General features: G+C 37.7%; 1 protein-coding gene across 1 annotated transcript in view; it reads right to left on the bottom strand.

Moving 5' to 3' along the window:
- Positions 1–6,512: 6,512 nt before the first annotated feature.
- Positions 6,513–16,408, bottom strand: part of fra10ac1 (FRA10A associated CGG repeat 1) — a 20,623-nt gene continuing 10,727 nt past the window's right edge. The window contains exons 7-13 of the mRNA XM_048608925.1: positions 15,473–15,557; positions 12,529–12,574; positions 10,410–10,523; positions 9,980–10,022; positions 7,909–8,021; positions 7,142–7,180; positions 6,513–6,647 (exon numbers count right to left, since the gene is read on the bottom strand). Coding sequence (XP_048464882.1) covers positions 6,643–6,647; positions 7,142–7,180; positions 7,909–8,021; positions 9,980–10,022; positions 10,410–10,523; positions 12,529–12,574; positions 15,473–15,557 — 445 coding nt within the window. The 3' untranslated portion in view covers positions 6,513–6,642. The remainder of the gene's footprint in view (positions 6,648–7,141; positions 7,181–7,908; positions 8,022–9,979; positions 10,023–10,409; positions 10,524–12,528; positions 12,575–15,472; positions 15,558–16,408) is intronic.

Here is a 16,408-nt window from a genome sequence, read left to right on the forward strand (position 1 = left end):
CTGCTTTTTCAGTCTGTGTTTTTCTCTGCGTGTTCACATTTTGGCTACCATTACAATGACTATCTCCAACTCTCTTGCATGCTCTTTCTGAAGTCTGTGTCTCTTGGTCACCTCCCAGTCTCCAATTATTTCTCTTGTCTGCCACACCTACATGTCTGTCATTTCCAGCTTTCACTGTTACTCTCCATATGTTTGCAGTCCTACCCATTGCTTGCTCCTCTAAACAAAGAAAAATTTCTCGCTATTCCCAGTGAAATCTGGAATCAGATTTATATTGACTCTAACAGGTGCAGACCATGATTGAATCAGTCCATAGGTATGAGGAACAGGAGCAAGAGAGCCAGGGTATATGGCTTACATGTAGCAATTGCTCAGGCAGAGAGAAAGAACATGTAATGCATCATCTCAGACTGGACAGTCTCCCCGTAGATTTCAAGTGGGATCTGGAGTCCTGGGCCATAATTATACTAAACTGTTCAAAATAAAACTGGCAGGCTCACACAGATGAGGAAGAAACTCGTAAGTTATAAAGCAAAACAGAGCCCAGGATTTGGGAAGGAAGAGGTAAAACCTGCATCTCCACACTGACAGGGCTAGCAAGGAGGGATTGGCATTGAGGATTGCTGTGTACTCAAAAGGAGGCTTGGCCATTTTAATCCATTTGAGGAGCATGTTGTTTCATACCAAGACTGTCATTTTATTAACAGACAGGTTGGTTCCAACAGCTGTTTGGGATTGAGATGAGGCTCTATTTGATCAAGAGGCAGCAGTGTTCATTGGTCTTCAGTCAGACCATTTGGATGGGGAGACACCCAACAGCAGAGATTTTGAATGCAAACAGCAAATTTGCCCCAGTTAGCACATAATAACATATTAGCAATCGAGAACATAGCAGGTTCCCAAGATCCAGCGATGTTTGGATACAAAACACAGCCTTTACACTGCATTGGCTTTCATTCAGTTTATTTTATTAATATGTTCAGGGAGCGATGGACGGATTTCTGCAGTTGGCATCAAGGAAGTCTAGAAAAACGTTGACTATTTTTTTCTCCATTGACTACAAGAAGAAATTATAATTAAGCCTCCCTTTTGATGAGACCTCAGAGGCAGAATTCCTGGATTTTTTTTCCTTTCAGCAGAAGGCTCTTCTCCAAATTGCTATTCTCTGTTCTTTAATCTCATTTTTGTCTAAGCGATTTTTGGGTGCTCTTCCTGCTGTGACATAAGCCTTTTTCAACTAAAATAACAGCTTTGATGTCTTGGACGTAAGTTATTCCCTTGATATTTTTCTTCAAATAAAAAGCAGGACAGCACTAAAGTAGTTGGCAATTATTGAAAAAAATCTACCAATGCACTCAGGAAAACGGTTTTTGATTAGAAATAATCTATACGCTAAAGATTAAGGGAATCAAGATTATGGTAGGGAAAAGTTAAAGTAGAATTGAAGACTGATCAGATCAATCATGATCTCATTGAATGGCAGAGAATATTCTATTGGCTTGAATGGCCTACTTCTGTTTCTACGTCTTATGGTCTGACAGGTGAAATTTTGCTTTAGAAGAAGAATATTCAGCCACCTGTGTCTGGCACAATGTTAAACATTGCATTAGAATTATCTACTTTTCTTGGAAGCACAGATTCACTAAAATCAAGGGCACTACGCAATGAATGAAGAAAAACAAACACAATCTGAGGCCACAATCCATAAGGTTGGACAATAAGTATCAGGGATTAATAGCATGTTTTTGCATGAGCATCATTTCATCTGCTTTACGGGGCAATTCGTGATGTAATGAATCTGCCCTGTTACATAGCTCACATCCTTTTTAATTAGTACAGCCACTGTGATTTTTATAACAGTATTATTTTGTAGATAGACGATAGCAGAATTTGGAATGCAATGTTAATGACAGTTCCTAGCTTTTAATATATATAATAATTTAGATACATAAAGATACCTGGTCTTAGTTTCAAAATCCTGAGCTGGCCCCTTCCAGTATTCAGCCTCTGAGGGGTCATCTGCATCTGGTTTATCTTCTGGTTCTGAATTAACAATTATATTTCATAAATAAGTGCCATAACAAACAGTGGTCACAGTTCAATAACATATCAAGAAAAACATTCCAAATAAATGAAAAAGTATTGGAAATAAGTACTCTGCATCCGTGTTTGCTAAGGAAGAGGAAGTTGATACAATATCAGTGGAAGCAGTTATGGCACAGATAATAGATTAGGTGAAATTGACAGGTAGGATCTACTAGAAAAGGGCTGACTATGCTTAGAGTGGATAAATCCCATATTGGCAAAGGAGGGAGGGATTGAGATAGTGGAAGAACCTGACATAACATTCTAATCTTCCCTAAGCATGGAAGAAATGCCAGAGGATTAAGTATGGCAAAATGTGACACTTATATTTAATAAAAAGTTTTAGGATAGTCACGACAGCTACACGCCAAATACAAGACATAAATCATGGGTAAGAGTTTAGAAATACTAATCAGAGCGTAATAAAATCAATAGGTACTTGAAGAAATTTAACTCGTGAAGGATAGAAGGGTAGAGGAGATTCACCAGAATTATTCCAGGGATGAAGGATTGATTTTAGCAACAAAGTTAGGTCAGAGAAGACAGAGTTGCTCTACTTGGCGCAAGGAGATTGAAGGAGGTTTGGTAAAAGCGAGCAAGATGACGACAAGTTTGGATAAGGTAGAAAAGGAAAGATACAAGGACAAGATGATGTAATGTTAAGGCTTTAGGTGAGGAATGCAGGGGGTAGGGAGTTATGAGAGGAAGAACATTTTTACTCAGCGAACAGTAACGATTGAGAATTCCCTGTGCATGAGGGTTGTGGAAGCAGAAACAATCAAACAAGAAATTGGATGGACATTTGAAGGAATTAAATTTTCAGAACTACAGAGTCTGACTGGATTGCTCTGCAAAGACCTAGTATAGTCTTAAGGTGTGAATGACCTTGTGTCGTAAATGACTAGTTCCTAATGTAGCAGAATGTTATGAAACTTTTTTTAGTGGCATCCACATGCTCAGAAGAAGCAAACGTTAAAGTATTGTATCAAGATCACAACTACAATCAGTCTGATATAACAGGGGAACAAAACTGAAAACCCAATTCAGTGTGAAAGCACAGGAAGTACATCAAATGCAAGTTTGCTTAAAGAAAACCACACCTCGATTGAACACTTGATCTAATTAAGTGGGTTTGCAAAGATACTTGTTACAAAATTATATATTCTCCATTCTGAAGAACTGCTAAAGCTCTTTATTAATAAGATAACTTTATTCGGTAGCAACTGGTTTGAATATAAATGGAACAATTCTAGCAGAATGTTTACTGTCACAAATTGTACTAGAAACTGCACTGAACCAAAACATTTTACCTGAGAATGCATTGAAAGTTAACGTGCAGGCTGTATGGAAAACACTGTAAAACTTACAACTGCTGCGTTCAGTCCAGACCGGCTTGCAGGTAGCATCATAAACAGATGTGTATTTTCAAACTTCCCGCAGGATTGTTAATTAAAACTACGGGCTTCAATACTGTACTGCAAACCAAGTTCATGAAATACCATGATGTTTCAGAGTAGCCATGTGATGGTGCTGTAGCAATGCCACCCTTATCTTAGGAAGGCTGAATAAGGGGCAGTGAAAGGGGCAGGAGACAGGGAGAATGGGGGAGGGTGTAGATGCAGAAGGGGTGAAGGAGAGGTAGGGAGTGGGGAGACAGGGAGACAAAGAATGGGGAAAGGAGTGATCGGGAACAGAGGAGAGGTAAACAGTGCATAACGTAGTGGAGTTTTTCGGTCAGGAGACGAAGATGATCGATGAGGACAGGACAGTGGATATTGTCTACATGGACTTTAGCGAGGTACCTTTGACAAGGTACTTCATGGCAGACTGATAGAGAAAATGAAGTCACATGGGATCCTTGGTGAGCTGGTAAGATTGAAATAGAAGTGGCTTGATCATAGAAGAGAGCAAGTAGCAGTGAAAGGGTGTTTTTCTGACTGATGTGGTGAAGTGATGAATAAAGAAAAAAAAAAGTTCTATATACTAAACCAGAATACTGTATGTTTTATTATCAACTCTCTCAAACTTTCCTGCGATCTTCGATGATTTATACACACCAAGATCTCTCTACTTCCTCAAACCATTTAAAATAGTACACTTTATACTTTTCACCATGTCTGCTCACATTTCTCCACACTCAGCTCTATCTGCTCACTCCACCAACTTGTCAATGCCCTTGTGCTAACTGCCAACATTGAAATTGTGCCCCGAATACCAATGTCTAGTTCAGTTATATACATAAGGAAAAGCAAGTGTTCCGATGCTGACCACTGGGAAACTCCACTACAAACCTTTTTCTCATCCCAAAAAATATTCATAAGACCATGAGAAATATGAACAGGAGTAGGCCATTCAGCTCCTCGAGTCTGCTCTGCCATTCAATAGTAATGTAGTTGATCTGACACTCCTTCTGTCCACTTTCATGTACTTTCCTTATAACCCTTGATTCACTTTTTTTCTTTATTCATTCATCGGATGAGGGTGTCGCTGACCAGGCATCATTTATTGCCCATCCCTAATTGCCCAGAGGGCAGTTGAGAGTCAACCAAATTACTTTACGTGGTCACATGTAGGCCAGACCAAGTAAGGATGACAGATTTCTTTCCCTAAAGGATATTAGTGAACCAGATGGGTTTTTTCAACAATCGACAATCAGATCATGGTCATCATTTAGACTCTTAATTCCAGATATTTTATTGAATTCAAAGTCCACCATTTGCCGTGGCGGGACGTGAACCTGGGTCCCTAGAACTTTATCTGGGTCTCTGGATTAACAGTCCAGTGATAATACCATTAGGCCGTTGCCTTCCCGTACTGATCAATAATCTATAACAGCCTCAAACATGAACTCTATCCCCACAGATCTCTGTGGGCAAGATTTCCAAAGTCTCTCAGCCTTAAGAGAATAAATTCCTCCTTATCTCAGTTTTAAAATTGTCACCCCTAAATTCTGAGACTATGTCCTGTTGTCCTCGATTCTCCCATGAGGGGTAGCATCCTCTACACATTTACCCTGTCAAACCCTTTAAGAACCCCGTATCAATGAGATCACCTGTCATTCTTTTAAATTCCAATAAGTTGAGTTAACCATTAACCATTTCTCGCTCTATTCTATCCCTCAGCCAATTTTGTATCCATATTGCTACTAAGCAGGAAAGGGAAGAGAAGCAGGAGTGAAGAACAACAGTAGAAGAAACAAAAATAGGCTGAACACAGACAAAAGTGAATAGATCTAACAGAACAGCAAGGATTTATTTTATGTTATGCACATCTTAGAACTCTCGCTGACTTTTCATTATTTTTATTCTTTATCAGTTTTGGTTTGGAGCAGACGAGGACTTGTGGACTTGGGGAAACAGCTTGTGGCAAAAGGAAAAGAACAGACTAAACATGTAAGGCCAGGCATGGAGGTTAATTTCAGGCTAATTCTTGATTAAAAGGGTTTCTACAAACTGTGATCTTGGAAAGAGCATTATGATTAAACAGACAGCAGAAGTTGGCTTTTAGCGACGTCAGTATTTGGAAATTGGTTCAAGCAAGTCTGGAAGAGAATCTATGTTCAAGAAGATAGCAAATGTTGAATGGTAACTGAGGCCTCCGGAAGAGGCAGTCAGTCTAGCAGGGGCATGACCAGAATTGAAGTTGACTGTCTGAACTGTGTTTTCTGAGGCTTGGGTGCTAGTGACGCATCATGTAGGTTTGAAAACTTCCTCAAACTTTTCAGAAAAGTGGCCAAGGAGGTGACATCTATACATGTAAACAATGCATCCTGAAAAACATTTAAGTAATTTGGCCAGTTTTGTTTATCCCTTAACTGTGTTCATTTGTCTGTACATCTGTCGTATGAATGGGGCTGAAAACAAACATTTCAGTTTTAAAAACACAGACATTAATCAAAATACCTTGTTCTTTAATTTTTCTCTGCTAAAGTTATTGCTTTTTTAATAAATTTTAAGCCTTTTAAGATATAAAACTGGTGTCTGGAATTAATTATTCACCAAATCTGGGATCGGTTTTTCAAAAGTCTGTTTAGGAATCACTGGAGAAACTATTGAAGGTCTTTGACAGTTTTAATTTTACTGTATTATGAACACAAAGGTAGAAAGGCTAATTTGGTTCAGCTGTCTGCCTGTGTCGTAACACAGATATCATCTCAGTCAGTTACTGGTAAGATAGCCAAAGATTAAAAATATTCATAAAGTCAGCGAAAAGGCCAATAAAGAAAACGTCAGATGGTTTGAGAAAAAGGGGAGAAAAACGCACAGGCCAAAGGAAATATTGGACGGATTTACACATCATACAAGAATTTTAACTGAAGCCCTTTGAAAGCTGCTTATGAAACGTGACCGGTTATAAAGGACTAACCAACAGACACAAGCCAAAATACTTCAAATTTTTCCACACATTTGTAAAAGTAAAATACCGATGGTTAGGACTGACCTGAAAGAAACCGTTTGCATTGAAACGGCTCCCATTATTTTTCAGATTTTCCCAAATCAACTCAATCAGTGGAATACTTCGGAAGTGTTGTCACTGTTACGTAAGCTGGCATGGCAGTCAGGCTGTGCATAGTAAGGCCCCACAAACAGCAATACAAAGGGCCAGTTAATTATTTTTGTAAATGTTAATTCCAGGGTAAGTGCTGGTCAGAACATCAGGAGAAATCCTGGTAATGGTAAATTATGTGCTTAAATCATGCAGTAGGACTTCGCTTCAATTCATAACCTTCCAAATCAGATCAGAGTCTGCTACCAATGAACCAAAGCTGGTGTTCCATACTCAAAATACTTTAATAGATTGAACCTTTACAAGGTTCAATTGAACCAAAAATAAAATGCTGGAAACAATCAGCTAGGCAAGCAAGGAGTTTGCTGTAATGGTAAAAGCTTTCTCAGTATTTTACTTTTACTCTGTTGAAATCAATTTACTTCTATATATGCAAATAGCAGCCACAAAATGATATCTGAGAAGATTAAATGCTTTAAGTTATATACTAAAACCATAAACAGCCACAGGTATCATTGCGCCAGAGCAGGCATTGTTTATGAAAAATTACCTTGGTCAGAATCAAAGTTTTCTGTTAGGCTGGATTTTCCTGTAAATATAAACAAAACAACAATTGGTAACCAGTAAATTTGAAGAAATGGAGGGCAAAGCGTCTAACTACATTAAGGAAGTATTGCAGTTTCTCAACCTAGAGATGAGATCTTTAATCCCACTCTGAACTGTTATTCATGATCTGACGTTCCCTGAAGGAGATGCTTTAATAGTCCTATGTTTTATATTAATCCTTGTAATTGCATGGACTTTGCTACGTCTGGATGCTGCATCCATCAGTGACTGCTACAAGGTTGTCATTAGAAGTGAGTAACCTTGATTTCTTTGCAGTTTCCATTTGCCTTCAAATAAGCCGAGCACAGTCCCAAAATGAATTTGCAAGACTGCTGCCTGGGAACCTAAACTGATCTAGGGTAATAGTGTTACTGATCGACAACATGTTTCTATTGGAATCAACGTCCGTTTTGCTCATGTAAACCACAGCACTGTGCCTTTAAATCAGGTAGCTCCATGGATATTAATTCTCCTGGACTCTTGGCAATCCATCAAATTACCACTGCATAAGAATGTGAATGAAGGTACTAACTCGGCTGGACAATAAATCTGTCAGCAGTTTGATACATCTGCGGACAGCAAATTGCTTGCGGCAGTTCTGTCCCCAGTATGGAAAATGTCTGCAGATGGCACTCCCCATCTAAAATTCCAATTATACTGTGTTTTTTTGCAATATTTTGTTAAACAAAGGATTATTTTCTTGTCACCTACCCTTGCTTTTACAACTATGCTTCTCTGTGGTCTTGGTTCTTTTTTCTGCTGGGATGTCATGGTGGTGTTCCTCCTCTCGATGTTTCCTTTTTACTGCTTTCACTTCTTTCCTCCTTCATCAGATTTTAGTAATACAGTAATATTAAATTGTAAAAACATCTCATATTTTACATATATGAAGGGAAAACTAAATTTATTCTCACACACAGTTCTGTTCTTTGTAGGCAGAAAGAATATGTCCACACATTGCAACTTTTTCACTGAGGAAAGAGCGATGGAAACAGTCAATCCTTGTTGCAACCCCCGGCAATACCTGACCAATTAGAGTTGACTTGCCTGGTTTGAATTTAATCAATTAACTTAGAATCAGTTAACAATTCCTGATGTAACTCCATGCCAATTACAGTCCAACCAATCAGGACCCTTTTCTTAAATGTATAAATTCTTGTTTCTTTGTGAAAGATGGTTTTCTTGCATTTCAATCCTGACGAGTGCAAGATGAAACATTTCAACTTCATTTCACTTTTCAGCAATGTTTATGTCAGTCTTACCAAACAATCAACTTTAATTTAGAGAGATGGGACTATGGCAGGAAAAAGTATTAGATGGAAACATAAATGGGTATAGCATTGCAACTGACAAATCAAGAGAACATTCCGATGCTCAATAGGAAGAATACAAAAGCAGATGCAGACCATCAGGGATTTGTAGGATAATTAGGAGCAAGGCAAAAGACAAAAGGCCTGACAGGCAGCTTTTACTATATTATTTTAAAATGAGCAGTTGCTGCTACAAAGTTAAAAAAATCCCAGCAGCTTAACAGTCTAAAAACTACTTGGGAAATCTGAATCATTACAAATCATCAAAGTTCATAATTTGCATTCAGTAAGAAGTCGCAAGTAGTGAAAAAAATATCAGGTCACACTTCAAGTTTGGGGGAAAGACTTAAGCACAAAGCAAAAACTTTAATTATATAGTAAAAGACATTCAATGAGAAAGTACAATTACATTGTGAAACATCCTATTGATTAAAAAGAACATTTTGTACATTAGAAATTTTAGTTATAGGTCTGCAGCAGTAGAAAACTTGAGTATTGCAGAAAAAGACGGAATTTGAAGGTTTTTGTTTTGCATTCACCTGCACAATTTGCAAGAAGCACTCATGCAAAGGGAAAACAAACATTTTTAATACTTTATGATATCGGTGGCCTGATTGTTCTCCAAGTGGACTCTGACTGTTAGAGATGCTGCCATAGAGAATGCACCAATTAGATGATGACTGACAGTTAACTGCCAAACTTTATTTAAATTAAATCCAGGCCAGTTGACTCACATTGTCAAAGCACTGGCCTGAGAAATGAACCAGAGAATGGCTGTTGCATGTTTTATTGAGCTGAAACAGGCACAATGTGTGTCCATTTTCTTTGCATACTTATACATGAGGCTTCTCGTCTACATAAATCCAGGAAAGTGCAAGCCCAAATAACAAAGTTAAATTATATTATTATTAGGATTTTATCAGTAAATGTTGCTGAATTATCGAATCCCATCTAATGTCAGACATTGCGTTTTGAGGTTTGCAATCACAGGCAGAGTGTGTATGGTCAGCACGTTGCTTACTGTGAACAGTGAAGCGGCAATCTACCAGTTTTTAGACATTTGACCTTCATGCTTGGCATCACACTGGTACTGGGCTGAGAGGGAAAGGCAGCAACAACGGTACGCTACTTCTGATTCCAGCTCCAGTGCCATGTGAGTACATGCACTGACTATATCAATGTCATTGGTTCCAAATTCCTATTCAAATGCACTGGCAGGAGATTCAATTAATCATGCCAGCCTATGTAACAATTTTAATTTATTACATAGATAGCATTTTATGTTTTTACTTACATACACAAACACGGATTTGAGATAGGATGTATAAATAAGTGTTTACAGTCATTTCAGTTGATGTGGTTATGTAAAAGTTATCAACTTTGGCAATCCGTAAACAGTACGATTATAATGCAATTACTATGTATCTTAATTTGTTTTATTTTAAGTAATACCGTAAAATAAATTATATTACCTGTGGTGATAGTTTAATTTATAGGAGCATTCTGGACACAATCCTATGAAGGAAATGTAATATTCAGTTAAAATATAACTTAAGAAAGATGTGACATTATTGTCAAACAGAAAATAACAAAATTCAACCTACGTGGGTTGACTAAATGGCCCTTATGCTCTTAACATGTAATGTTATCTATTGTCTTACAATTCATATGAAATTAGAAGGCAAGCAAGGCCACATTGATAATCTTTTCCTTGTACCGGCAGTCAAAGTCACACGTTTTTGCAATTTAAAACAAATTAAAAAAAAAGTAAATCACCAAATTATAATTGGAAAGAGCAGACAGTTAGCTGATCAGCAACAGATATTTTCCTAGATCTCAAACTAGACAAATAAACTTTGACACATCCAAGTGTAGGAACAAAGTGATAAAGATGTGACTTACTCAGTTTCACAAGGGCATTTCTTTTCTCCCCATGTTCTATATAACCAAAATTAACCTCCCAACTTTTCAGTCCTTCTTTCTCGTCACAGTGCTTGTTACCACAGCAAAACTGACCTGACAGGGGAAAATAAAATTAACTCAACCACAGAAATACTATAACTTCTGATTCTTTGTTGTTTCTTCTTTTAGGCATGAGACAGTATCAATATTGGTGTTTTAGTTTAGAAAATTACAATGACAGTGAAAAATTTGAAAAAAAATTGCATGTTGTTTCCATGACTGAAAACTATCAGCTATTTTTTGATAGTGTATCTGAAACAATTGCCAGAACATCCATTTTAAAACACGTGGCATTAATTTCATTATGCAAATCCCCATTGTTTAGATGCTCTAGAAATTATGGTCATTCAGTTTTTTGTGTAAATTTGTAGAAGTACATGAATGAATCATTAAGAAACTCGATTTTTATAGCCCAGAACAAAACCTGTACTGATTAAATAAATATTACTAATTTCTAGTTTAAGCTTAAGCATTTATTTAATAATATTTGGCAGATCATGTGATCATGCTCCTGTAACCCTCTGAATTCAATTTGCACCAGTTTGACTTTACCATATTTATATAAAGTGCAAGCTGCCAATTAATTGCTTGTGCTTGTCCTCAAACGTCTCAAGCCTCTGCTGTAAATCTTGAATTCTAGTCTAAGAACTACAGCCAATGCAATTTCAATTTCCTGTTAGGTTTATCATTGACTTTAATATCGTGGAGTTGTCCCCAAACTACTGAATAGGCAAGATCACCATTAAACTTCCCAAGTTTACTGAAATAATAAGTTCAAGTTGTGTAGCCACTTTAAGAAAATGCAAACGGAGGATTAATCAAACAATGTGATATCAGGCTGGTGTCTTTTTAAAAAAAAACTATGCAAATTTAAGAATTTTGGACTTGCAAAATTGCAAAGCGTATAAAATAAATGCAGTGATATAAACTCATTTCACTACTTATTATGGCTCTTAATTTTTGGAAACACCACACAATTGAGTTACCCCAAATATAAAAAGGAACACTTCTGTAAATCAAAAACAAGTTAGTCGAGTTGAGCACACTAAAAGCAGCACTGGTTTTAACAGTAAAGTAAATAGATATGAGGTGCATTGAACTAAGCATTTGTGCAACATATCCACTGTCTGATAGATCAGAAATACTCTCTGTTTAGCTTCTTAAGAACTTCTACAGTGGAGAAGTATAGCTCTGCCAATATGTGGCCCCTTTACATTGTTTGCGGTACACTAGGAGATTGTTTCTTGTTCCATATGCAGAATGTGTGAATGTTCATAAAGTCTGCAGGGTCAAATAAAAACAAACTCATGCACTTTTGGAAATCTGAAATATCCAATGCGTCAGGCAGCATCTGCGGAGAGAGACAGAGTTAACATTGATGGTTGATGGCCTTTCATCAGGACAGAGAGAAAATACAAATGTGACAGTTTTTAAGTAGTTGAAGCAGGAGTGGACAGAAGGAGAAAAAATGATGGTGTGAGATACGGTAAAGGGCAAGGAACATTAAAATACTAGAGGAATTCCTGATGCAAAAATTAAAGAGTGTGATAATGGATTCAGTAAAGAAACAAAAATTGTATCCAGGTGGGACATGAATGCAGCAACATGAAGGAGAAAACACACCTTTAAAAAGAACCCAGAATAAGATAGAGGCAGAGGTTATGATCGAATTAGGGATGGGCAATAAATGCGCCCTAGCCAGCAATGCCCTCATCCCATGAATGAATAAAGAAAGAAAATAACTCAATATTACATCCAGAAAGCTACTGAATACTCAGACAAAAAAGGGTGCTGCTTTTCAAGCTTGTACTGAGCTGCTGCAACTGATCACTGACAGGCCATAAACTGAAAAGTGAGGTGGGCATAAAGTGGTGAATTAAAAAGACAAGCTCAAGGTTGTGTTTGCAGTTTAAATGGAGTGGTTTTGCAAATGGTTACCCAGCTCATGATTTGGTCAACGAGCTTTCTAAATTCTATATCTGAATCAGAATTTGGGTCAGTCTCTAACCCACCGTATCAGCCAGCTGGAATGTTTGTTTTAACATGACAGAAACATTACCTTTCCCTGAAATCACTTCTTTATCCACTCGCCACCGAAATCCAAACTGTCAGAGAAGAAATTGAAACTAGTAAATTGTAACGTACTATTATCTAGACCTTCATAAAAAGAACAAACTGCCTGCAAAATATTTAGACTCTTCGTCCACTGCCTTTTGAACAGGAGTTCCCAAATACTTATGTCACACTCTGGAACAAAAAAATTATCATCTGCCTTAGATGGGCAACTCCTTATTTTTAGAAACAATAACACATGGTTCTAGATTGTCCCACAAATACTGCCACTCTTTCAAGGTCCTTTACAATTCTATATGTTTCAACCAAGTCACCTCATTCTTCTAAACTCCAGCAAATACAGGCATAGCCTGAATCATCTTTCCTCGTAAGAACATGCGCCCATTCCAGGTGTTAGTCCAGTAAACCTTTTCTGGACGGGGGCCAAATAACTACATCCTTGCTTAAACAAGGAAACATTGTACTCCACATATGATCTCACCAATGCACTGTATAAGTGAAGTATAGCCTCCATACTATTGTATTCAATTCTCTTTGCAATAAATAATAACATTCTATTAGCTGAATTACTTGCTGTACCTGCGTAATAAACATTCTATGATTCATGCAGTAGGGCACCCAGATACCTCTGCATCTTCATGCTCTCCAAACTCTCACCATTTCGACAATTCACTCCTTTTTTGCTCTTCCTGCCAAAATGTTGGAAATTGGGGCTGTCTTTAAACCTATGTTCACTTAGTATTCCATATTTGTGTCACCTGTGTAGCTTTTAATTGTATTATGTTAGTAATTAGCCTTATGTAAGTGTAAACAAGATTTATCAGGGGCCACACTACCCTATTATGAGCAGCCATGTTTCAGAAAAAAAAGGTTTGATCTTAGAAGAAATGAAAAATAACCTTCAAATGGAGGTGGACAATGGGACAACGGTCATCCTGGTATCACCAGTCATTAGCCAAGAGAGTTTGGACAGGTTATTGGCACAGCAGAGACGGCTGGGCCAAACATAAGGTACATCAACAGGTTTAAGTGGGGAGAGAGATCTTGAAGGGAGATCAGGAGTCGCCCTACATCAGCCCGAGGGAAAACAAAGACAGATGTTACTAAAGACTACCATTGTGATACTGTAAACTTCAGAACTTTAATAATTGTTCATGGATTGAAAGAAGCATAATAACTCTGTCTGGAAGAAACTGTTAAGTGAAAAGGGCAAACAGTTACACAGGAATTCAAAGCAATTAGCCATATCTGTAAGAAGAAGGAGTTGAAGCTACATAAACTGAACTGTTTAGTAACTGCTTGATAAATGGCTATCTTATGCCACAAGGACAAATAATTGCCCTGCAGAAGAATTCAAGGAGTTTGTTGCAGGAAAACTGTGTCTTCAAATAGACAGTCAATCTCAAACGTAACAAGGAACAGGGAAGCAACTTTTGATAAGAAGGCAAGTTGCAAACTTGATGGTTAATATTGTGAATGAATGAATCTAAAGAATCATCAATAATGTCATACAATAAACATGAAAGAGAGAAAGTTGCAAAGAGAGAAAGAACTCCAGGATTCATCAGAAGCAAATCTCCAGAGAACACTGCATAAGGATCAAAACCTGGACACATCCAGAGATAGACACTGTTAGCTGGAATTGCAGCTAAATTCCACGATTAATCTGATAATAGCCAAGTTGAGTTGTGAGGCTTAATTCGTTTCCTTGAGGGGTCTTATTTTGGTTGCTACATGCAAAAAAGTTAAAGGAACTATTTCAGTATGAGATTGTCTATGAGATTTCTTCATAATTAGCTAAATTAAAGATAGCTTGTGGTAATTTACCCATAACACCGTGAAAGACTGCAAGATATCTGGGACGTGAGAGTGTGCTGTTTCTACTCCACTTCACACTGAATGGGTGAAGCGTTTTTATTTGACTTGGGTCATATATTTCTTTTTTATATGTACCTAATTAACTAATGTACCGTATGAACTACTGCTTCTCAATAAACTATTAGAAAATTGCTAAAATTGTTGACTGCTATATTAGGTAACAGATCAGGACCCCGCCAAGTCAACACCATGTATAGTGGGTCCTTCCTTTGGACTTTTCTTTCTTGTCAAAATGTATCTATTCTAGGTGTAATCTGAAACATCCCGTTAAACGTCTGCTATTGGATTTCTATTGACTTAACCCTTAACCTAATTTGCCAGTTCACTCCCACCTGATTTTTCCAGCCCATATGTAGATCAAAATCCTCCACGATTATCAGAGTATCTTTCTGACAAGTTTCCATTTATTTTTTCCTTTACACTCCAACCGCATGGTTACTATTTGGACTCAATTCATTATTCCCACATGACTTCTTGCCTTTACCATTTCTCAGCTCAACCAAAATGCTTCTACATTCTGGTTTTCTGAACTTAGGACATCCATCTTTATTGTGCTAATACAATAATTCATTAACAGAGCCATCTTTCTACCATTTCCTGGCTTCCTGATCTTTCTAAATATCTAAAGCTCTTCAATATTCGATTTTGTTTCCAGTTATCATCTGATTGGCTTGCATTTTGAGGTTACCTGTGAACAAATGAAGCCCATCAACCATTATACATAGCCAAAGACTCTACAGGCTGTGACTGCAGTGTCATACATGTGGCACCCTCCACTGGGTTATGTGTGAACAAGGTAGGTAATTGGCAGGTAAAGGATACATTAACCCTTTCTTTCTCCACAAATGTTGCCAGACCAACTGAGCATATTCAGATTTCCAGCGTCTTTCAGAATTTTGTTTGTTCCTTAATTAAATAGTCTGAATAGTCTATATTGAACCACAGTTTCACCATTATTCGATTGCAAAATCCAAGCCATTATAATCTTCAAATGAACATTTTCAACCCATGTATATTTATAAATAGAAGTGCCACATTTTTCATATCCTTACCTTATTGCACTTGTATCTGCTTAAATCAGCTATACAATATTCTTTGAATAATTTATCGTAGTATTTCTTTGCCAGCATTTTCTCCCTAGAAAATAAAAAAAGTTGTTTATACAGCATACCCTAAAGTGAAAGGAAACGATTTTAACTCATATGATTCAATGAAAAATTAGAACTTCCTCCAAACTGACATTCCATCGATTTTCTGGTCAACAGCTGGTAGATATCCAGCTATATAACGCAGGCAAAAACTGAAAGAACTGTCAATGCTGTAAATCAGGAACAAAAACAGAAGTTGCTGGGAAAGATCAGCAGGTCTGGCAGCATGTGAAGAATAAAAATCAGAGTTAACGTTTCAGGTCTGGTGACCTTTTCACAGAACTGGTGGTAGCTGGGAAAACATCAGTTTATATGCAGAAAATAGGGGAGAGGTTGGGGTAGGGACTAAATGATAGGATAAAGAATAGAGCCCGAAGAGAGAGAACAGCAATAACAATCTGGCTGGGAGGGTGAATAGCTGTTAATGGGGACTGTTAGTGACCAACAATAGGTAGTGTGTAATGGCAGGCTATGTGATAACAAGGCCTGGTGTGTGGTGTAGGGGGCTAGGACATGGGAGAGTTTAGGCTCTAAAATTATTGAACTCAATATTGAGTCCGGAGGGCTGCAGGGACCCCAAGCAGAAAATGAGGTGTTGTTCTTCCAGTTTGTGCTGAGTTTCACTGGAACACTGCAGCAAGCCAGAGACAGAGATATTGGCCAGGGAAAAGGGTGGTGGGTGGTGTCTTAAAGTGGCAGGCAACTGGAAGCTCACGGTCTTTTTTGCAAGCAGAACGTCGTTGTGTATTTAACTCAAGTATTGGCTTTGGCCTCCAAAGAAGTCAGATCTCAATCCACTGCAAACCAAGTTACATCAAGTCCCAAACTTTCTTTTCCTGA

The sequence above is a fragment of the Rhincodon typus genome, chromosome 20 (genome assembly GCF_021869965.1).
Source record: "Rhincodon typus isolate 14 chromosome 20, sRhiTyp1.1, whole genome shotgun sequence".
Lineage (NCBI taxonomy): Eukaryota > Metazoa > Chordata > Chondrichthyes > Orectolobiformes > Rhincodontidae > Rhincodon > Rhincodon typus.